Source organism: Microtus ochrogaster, chromosome 24 (assembly GCF_000317375.1).
Source record: "Microtus ochrogaster isolate Prairie Vole_2 chromosome 24, MicOch1.0, whole genome shotgun sequence".
Classification (NCBI taxonomy): Eukaryota; Metazoa; Chordata; class Mammalia; order Rodentia; family Cricetidae; genus Microtus; species Microtus ochrogaster.
In genome coordinates, this window is record NC_022024.1 from 34352899 (window position 1) to 34361302 (window position 8404).

The 8404-nt window shown below is 50.4% G+C and overlaps 1 protein-coding gene across 4 annotated transcripts in view; it reads left to right on the top strand.

Annotated features, from left to right (window-relative positions):
- Txnrd1 (thioredoxin reductase 1) overlaps nucleotides 1–7509 on the top strand; it is an 83636-nt gene extending 76127 nt beyond the window's left edge. For all 4 annotated transcript variants that reach the window (XM_026784536.1, XM_026784535.1, XM_005358231.2 and 1 more), the window contains 2 exons: nucleotides 1912–2046; nucleotides 5760–7509. In XM_026784536.1, the coding sequence (XP_026640337.1) occupies nucleotides 1912–2046; nucleotides 5760–5822 (198 nt within the window). In that variant the 3' untranslated portion in view covers nucleotides 5823–7509. The remainder of the gene's footprint in view (nucleotides 1–1911; nucleotides 2047–5759) is intronic.
- Nucleotides 7510–8404: the final 895 nt, after the last annotated feature.

Genomic DNA, 8404 nt, shown 5'->3' on the forward strand with positions numbered 1-8404 from the left:
GCGTCAGTGCAGTGCAGTGGTGACCTGTGACCTTAGAGACGGCATCAGTGCAGTGCAGTGGTGTGACCTGTGACCTTAGAGACGGTGACAGTGTGGTGCAGTGGTGACCTGTGACCTTGGAGACAGTGTAATTGCGGTGATGATATCATGGTGATGTTTAGCTTTTGCACTGCTCAGTTTTGACAAGGAGATGTGTCATTTGTTGCCAGGGTCTCGGCCCTCCTGTCCACTCCATCTTCCCTGTCCGTGGGCAGTCAGCACACTGGAGTGAGGGAAGTCAAGGACACTTGGAGCTTTTCTGTATTGAGTGAAGAGCATGAAATCCTCCGCTGCCTCAAAAAGTGACACCCCCCCCCCCCAAAAAAAAAACCCAAACCCAGGCATGCCGCTCCTCGGACCCTCCGCCACCTGAGTTCCAGACTGAGATTCAGACACGTTTGATTCCTACAGAGGTGACTGAGCCGTAGGCAGGTTCCTCCATCTCCCCTGGTTATTCCAGACCCGTGTTTTCCAAACTTTCTGCCTGTCACCACACAGTAAGAGTTACACCTTATATGATATTTCAGAACACATACTCTCTAAATACTGCATCAGAAACTGGATGTCGATCTTAAACATCCCTTTGGAAAAACATGAATAAAACCAGACCCCTGCTCCACACCGGGGAACTTGTTTAGATGATTGAAACGTCACCTTAGGGTTTGCCTGTAACGAAGACACATAATCTGTTTGAAAACTACTGTTGTAGATGACACAGTTACAGAATTTTTTTTTCAGAACCCAGAGTTTCAGGGCATTGCCTTGGATGCAAAAGTCAATTAGCAAGTGAACACTCTGGAGTGACCCCTATTGAACTTATGCCGTGGATTTAAGGGACAGTTTTGTCGTTTTCTCTATCTCTTGGACATAAGTTCTGCTCAAGCGTGAGGTGTCTTTGTGTCACCTGACTTCTCAGTGACTGGGTGGCCCTGGCTTTGATTGGCACTTAGTGTTCTACATGTGAACTGTTCAGAATTTACACACAGGCCAGTGAGCACCAGCGTCCTGCGGTGTAAGAGATCAGCACCACGTCTGCTGTGTACTGCAGGTCCATTTCCTGAGCACGCACCCGTGCACCTCAGGGTCTGTGTTAATGCGTGCTGATTGGTTAGCACGCCAGTGGCTAGTGATGACTCCTGCCCCTTCTGCCCATTGCATGGATGAGGAAACCGAGTCCAGTCATTTCCGTAGCGGATGGCAGGGCTCTTAGGTTCCGGCCTGTGTAGCAGGCATGCCAGTGGGCCTCCCTCCCTGCTGGCGTACTTTTACTAGATTCCTTCACACCCTGTCTGGAACGGAAGTCTCTCATGACTGTTGAGTGTTTGCTTGTGTGTCTCTGCACATATATAAACTTTACACAATGTTTTGTGATTTAATTAGGAGTCACCCTCAAGAAATGGAGCCTGGTCCTTTTACTTTCGATGTTGTTTTTTTGAAACAACAGGAGATGTAGCTCTGTGGTAGAATGCTTGTTTAGCATGCTAACAGCACTGGGTTGGTTCATCTGTCACCGCACAGACAAAAGCCTGATTGTATTGTCATGTTTCCTGCATAAGGATATACAAACCTAGTATGTTTTAAATGTCTTTAAGACTACAGCACATGGGTGTTTCTTAGCCATACCCCAAGCCTCCAGTTGTGTAGAACATATTAGCAGGACTGGCAGCAGAGGGACCTTTGCCTGTTTCTTTTGTTTTTTTGAGACAGGGTTTCTCTGTTGTTTTGGAGCCTGTCCTAGAACTAGCTCTTGTAGACCAGGCTGGCTTTGAACTCACAGAGATCTACCTGCCTCTGCCTCCCGAGTGCTGGGATTAAAGGCTGTGGGAGAGAAGAGAGACCAGCCTAACCGTGTCGCTTTATTCTTTATCTTAGGAACGTGTCGTGGGCTTTCACGTGCTGGGTCCGAACGCCGGGGAAGTGACGCAGGGCTTCGCAGCTGCACTCAAGTGTGGGATGACCAAGCAGCAGCTGGACAGCACTATTGGGATCCATCCTGTCTGTGCGGAGGTGAGTCATGCACGCTCCCAGCTCCGGAAAAATGCCCATGTTTGCCAATCAGAGCGGCAGACCTCAGCTCGCTGGTGGTGTTCTTCCGCTCCTTCATCTGCTTCTGTACCTGACCGTGTGGCCGTCATTGATACAGAAGGCTCACCTTCTGGACTGGGGTTCCCCTTTCCTCCTGTTGATACTGCCTCAACAGAAGGCTGGCTCTCTAGTCTGGGGTCTCCCCTTCTTTCATTTACAGCTGCTAGTATAGATCAGAGACTGCAGATAAAAAGTTGTTGAGAATACTTAGAGAAGGGGCCCTAGATCGTTTGTTTACCATTGGTCATGGTGGCATACCCCTTAATTACAGTATGTGAAGACTCAGAGACAGATCTGTGTGAATTGAAGGCTAGCCTGGTCTACATAGCAAGCTCTAGGCCAACCAGGGCTACACAGTGAGATCCTGTCTCAAAGGAAGAAAAAACAGTAACAAAACCCCTCACGACTTTTATTACAATAATGCCCTAAAGTTTTCCCATGGTGATTATTTTCTGTCTAGTTAGTTGCCTGGAAAAGCCTCGAAGCTGAAGATGGTGTGGGCCTCTGAGCTTAGAAACACTGAGCCAATAATAGGAAGACTGGAAACTTCCTGGTCCCGGCCTCTGGGTGTCAGTGTTCCCTCACTGTCCCCGATTATCCCGGCTTGAATGCTATTGCTGTATAGGGTTTATAAGCTGAGTGTTAAGTGAAGGACTCAGTGGTTTAGGTGTGGGCTGATAATGGTGATGTTTGTGTACAACAGCCGCATGCTACGCTTGTGTGTGTATGTACGCGCACGTAGGAGGCCTGTGTTTGTGCATTCCTAGTGGTTATATCTGCAGTTCATGACTGGTTGGTTTCGGTTTCCAGTTGTGCTTGGACACCTGAACTCTTTGAACATGTGAAAGCCAGTTTTGAAAAGACACGGAAAGGGAGGGGCCGAGGAAATGGCTCAGTGGGTCAAGTGTCTTTTTGCTCGAAAGCGGACCTGAGCACTCTGATGTGGTGGCCTGCCTCTGTGACCCCAGGACTGGGGTGGGGGCTTGTCAAAGGCTCAGGGAATGGAAGCAGGTGGATCCTGGCAGTGGGTTCAGTGAGAGACTGTCTAAAAATAGAAGGTGGGAAGCAACCTAGTGCTCACCTCCACATGCACAAGGCCATTGGTTCAGTCCCAGCACTTCCCTGGGCATGGCAGCACACACCTGCAATCCTAGCCCTTAGGTAGAGGCAGGAGAATCGGAAGTTCAGTCATTCTCAACTACATAGTGAATTTATGCCCCACATAGGCTAAAGACCCCATCTTTAAAACAAACCAGAATGTAGACACAGGAAAACACAGAGCTTCTGTCATTAGGAATGTGTCCTGCTCCGGACTCTCGGCAAGCATCAACTACTGACCTGTTCTCCAAACAGGCACAGCAGAGTTGGGGCATGAGCCGTGGCAAAGCATCTAGACCCTGTCATTTGCCACTGCGCCCGCTGAGTTGGTGGCCACTCTCCCTAGGATTCTTCCTGCACAGAAGGAGCAGCTTCCCTGGAAGGCCTTGTTTGTTGGTGTATCATCCTTGCCTGTGATCTCTGTTTGACTAGAAATTAGAAAGGGTTTGATCTAGAAAAGTGAAGTTTGCCTCTCAAAGGCACGTCTCTGCTGAGGCAGTGTCCAGACACTTGGTGTCCAGAGTGTGGCCCCATGTGGTCCCCTGGATGGTTGCTATGCCCTTAGAAAGGGATGGAAATAAAGAGAAGGGTTCAGAAACTGGAGCCATCCCAGTTTAATAATACAAAATGAGCGCTAATTTACATGTCTTTTAAGATTTCATTTTCCTAATGCGTTTTATTGAATCTCACAAATGTCAGTCCACAGACAGCTAGACGTGATGGCAAATTAGAGGCCGGTCCTGAGCTGGCGTGAATTGTTCTGAAGTGGCCACGGCACCCGGGCCATGACTGCCATGCAGGAGAACACTAAATGAATAGCCTGCTGCCATCCCTCTACACCCCAAGAAACAAAATTAAACTTGCAGGTGTCGGGAGCCAAGAGTCGTTCTCCTACCCCCGTAGCGGGGAGCGCCCCTCTGATGGCGTCTACATCGCACACTGTCCTGTCTCACCCATAGCGCACATTTTTTAAACAAAGGAATTGTGTTTCTCTTCAGAAACAGTTGGGCTGGCTCACAGAGTGTCAGCATCGAGTGCTTTGGTGCTAATGAGCCTTGCAGAATTCGGTGCGAATGGACCTTTTTCTGTCGTTACAAAAGGGATTGCCTACTTCAGGGATTTCATATTCTTGCTAACAAAGATGAATTCCCTATTACAGTCCCTTGGCTTTGACTGTGAATTAGTCGTATTTTAGGAGTTGGGCTCTCAAGCATGAATTCGTGCACCGCGGCTGGTTTGTATGAAAAGGCCGTGTCTCTGCCCGAAGGTTAAGCCAGAGCAAGGGCTTTTCAGGATTAGGAACCCTCTTTCGTACATAGGCTGCTCGACTGATTCCCGCTGCTCTGGTCCATGTGTGGCAAGACGGCCTTGATTTCTTGCTCTTTTCTCCCTGTACTAAGTAATGGTTCGTCTGTGAGTCGTGGTATTCGGAATGCTGGTAGGAGAACTGCTCTGAGCTTCAAATAAGTCTGGGTGACTGTGAGGTCCTGTCTCAGGTATATGGGTCAATAAGTAAGTTAGTGTTTGAGAACCAGTGAAGGTATTTGGCAAGAAATTATGTTCCAGAATATGCTAGTGAGGTATACGCCGTCCCTGTCAGCTTCCCCCAGACCCTTCTAAATGTACTGTGGTCTTCAGTTTAAGGGGGGTCTGCTGGGCAGGGGCGGTGGAGCCTGTTGGTCACAGTTTAAAGTCCCCTCTGCTTGTGCTGGCGCCTGAAATAGTGAGAGGGCAGGAAGAGCCTACCATGTCGTTAGTGTATGACTTTTGTGAGCAGAGTCACTAGGGTCCGGCCTGGTGATTGAACCCCGAGAACTTCACAAGAAAAGAGGGTGGAGTGAGACAAACTTCTGAGAGGAGCTGGGAAGAATTCAGCCGTGGGCACACTATGCTTACAGTAAAGTCATTGGCGGGGCGGGGGCGGGGCAGTCCAATTCAGGAGATTGCCTGTGTCCGTGTACCCACAAGGAGCTGCTCCCAGAATCAGCACCGAATACTGACAACAGAAGCTAAGGTGGAACTCAGCAGAGCTTTCTGGTTATTGTGATGTTCGTGCATAAAGGCAGGGCAGTCTGTAAGGTGACCTGGGTCTGCAGGGTCTCACCACAGCCCAGCCGTGGGCAGATAGCTACAGAACAGGACCAGAACACGGGAGCACTGCTGTGGGGACAAGAGGAAAGGGGGTGGGTGACACCAGCAAGAGACACGACAGTCGGGTAGCTGAGTCCTTGCCCAGCTCTCCCTTCCGCAGCCTACGTTCCTTCCATGGCTTTGATCTGTATGAGCTGGGTTAGCTCTCCAGTGTGTAAGAACAAGGGTAGGGAGTCCCTCCTAACCACTAGCTTGTTGCACACGTATGAAACGACTCATTTTAATGCAGCTCCTCCTTTGTCCTCTGGATCACTAGAGGACGTCCGTGTTGGACTCACTCTGTCCTGTTCATTTCACCGCCACCTAAGTCGTAATGCGCGAGGTGCTGCGTGTGGGCTCCTTTGCCCAGAGGTTTGAAACTTCTTCTTTCCTGGTCTTTGCTGCAGATATTCACCACGTTGTCGGTGACGAAGCGTTCTGGGGGAGACATCCTCCAGACCGGCTGCTGAGGTTAAGCCCTGGTGTGGTTGCTGCCGCAGGACTACAGACCACACCGCCTTGTTCCCTTGCCCACATCCAGGTGAAGTTCAGGAAGACTCCTGGGCTCCCGGCACCTATCCAAGGTGCTGTCCTACGGCCACCAGGTCCCTGGGATCTCGTGGGTAGGAGGTGGCAGGTAGGAGGTGGCAGCATCACACTGGGGTCACCTTGACGGACTCAGACAGACATTTCGGCAGCGCATCAGGAGATGCATCCATGAAGTCACCAGCCTCAAGCCCTTGCGGTGGGCAGTGACAGATCAGCTGTCGGACCTGTCCAGCTCGACCTTCCCTTAGGTTGTGTAATCTCCTTCTCATGCTGTCTTATGTCGATTCTCGTTTTCATTTTTTTCCCATGGGGTCAATGACACTAGAGATAGGGAATGTTAGCAATCAGTTTTGTCTAATAGCATGGCGTGGCTGGACTGGCCACAGTCTTAGTGTGTGGAAGGGGGATGAACTGGCTTACGGGAGCCACACACATTTGTCCCAGGAAGAGCAATTGCCCTGTGACTAAAATACACTGATGGTTTTGCTGACCCGTGTAGCATCATCTGTTTTGGTAAGGTTTATGTCCCAAACCAGAGAGACCGCGGTCCACTTTGTGCAAGTTTCCCCGCTGCGCACAGCGCTGAAGCCGCTTAGGAAGGGAGGTGGTGACTTGGCCGGACTTCTCAGCTCTGTTGTGCGGCCCTCGCTGTAGGGTAGATTTTTGCCAGCACGGGATGTTGGACAACAAACGTCTGTCTCGATACGGTTTATTGTCCGTTGGTCTGAACCAACTGAGATTGTCTGCAGTGGAGAATGCTTAATCTGCTTTAAACTTGGGGTTTCTGGGAGGTGGATTTGGTTTTAGCTTCTGTCCCCTGAGAGCTACATTCGTAGGCAAGCAGCTCTTTCCAGACACAGCACATAAATCTTGTGAGGTAATTAGTTTTGTGAGGAAGCTGTTCATAATGTAAGTTATTATTATTATCGAACACAGGTGGATGTGAAGGATTTTCAGTGAAAAACCAACTGGTTTTTCCCTTTTCTCTTGAACCCAGTGGAACTCTGGCGGCACCACCGCTGGTGTTTTTGCAGCGTGATTTTAGCTCCTGGGTTACGTGACCGTGAACACGCAGTCTGAGGGCTGTGTTCACACCATCTTTCCCACTATAAACAGCCATCAGGCCACCAGCCCTGGTCCTGTAGCTCCTTTTCTTGCCCTCCCCCCTCACCCGTCTCTACCTGCAGTACTGACTGGTGTTTCCCAGTACACTCTGGGCCGCCTCAGGGAACGTGTGCCTGTCCAGTGTTCAGCACCTTCCCGGCCCCACGAGGCTACCGCACGTCCTCATCCCATCAGCTCATGTGAAGAAGATAGGAAGAGGAGCAAGGATAGGGGACCCGAGGGGAGTTGATTCTGTTCAGTTTTATTTATTTATTTTTAAACATTTTTTTCTCCCAAGTCTGCCAGTCTTAGACTAGAACGACAGTGTAGGGTTAACTGTTCCTAATCATGTTGTGATTCTCTTAGTGGAACAGCATGTTCCGCCCCCACGAGAAGGAATGGCCTTCTTGTTTATGTTCTGTAATCGCACAATGTACTGTAACTCAGATTCCAATTCCATGTATTTTTGTTACAAATTTTCTGGGGAAAAAAAAACGTGAACGAGTAAAAGGTGTTACTGTGTGCCTTCTTATTGAGTGATGGTCGGGCTTTTGACGCTGCGGGGAGTCGAGCAGGCCCACGGCTTTGTATTTGTACAAAAGGCTGACATTTGTACTAAGCCTCTGGTGCTATGCTATTGCCTGGGCTCTCAGCTGAGGTCTCCCTATAGGGTGCTGGTCCTTCAGTTACCTCTTCTGGTTCTGACTGGCCTGTCCACCCTGGTCTTCCAGGAGGCAAAGCTATCCACACCATTGAATCACACTCTGGGCACACACCGCTGTGTACCGGGAGAGCTGGTGCCTCTAGCGTCTTCCTGTCACCCAGCTCACCACATTCCCCGCCCCTGCAGTCTCTGGTTTCAGTGACGTGTTCGCCGGTGATGTCACAGATCCTTTGCTCCACGCACCAGGTATTACTCAGAAGCAGCCCCCATTTGGGGTTAGTTCTTAGCAAGTATCTTCCCGAAACGTATTTGCTTTTCACCGTGAACAGCTGTAGGCTGTCGTCAGTAATAGCTTCATGCGTGCCCTGAAGCGTGTGCCAGACACGGGTAGACATGCTGGCTGGCTTCCACACCACAGCCCTGAGAGGATGATGATTGGATGGCTTGATCCGCAGCACCCGACCGGAGGTGTGAGTCACTTCTTTCAGGATTTTCGTCGTCAGTTTGTGGTACACCAAGCTACGGAGGCCAGGCCTGTGGCACCAAAACCCAGCCTCAGTCCCCTTCCCACACCGCATCTCTGACAGGCGGGCGTCCTGGGCTGCGCATCAATCCGCGGTCATGCACTCTCACAGCCACCTGGACTCAGACGCTCCAACAGGTCTGCCCCTGCCGTCTCACCCCCGAACCGAAGCAGACCTTGCTCCTAAACCACCCCTGAGCTCTCAGGCATGC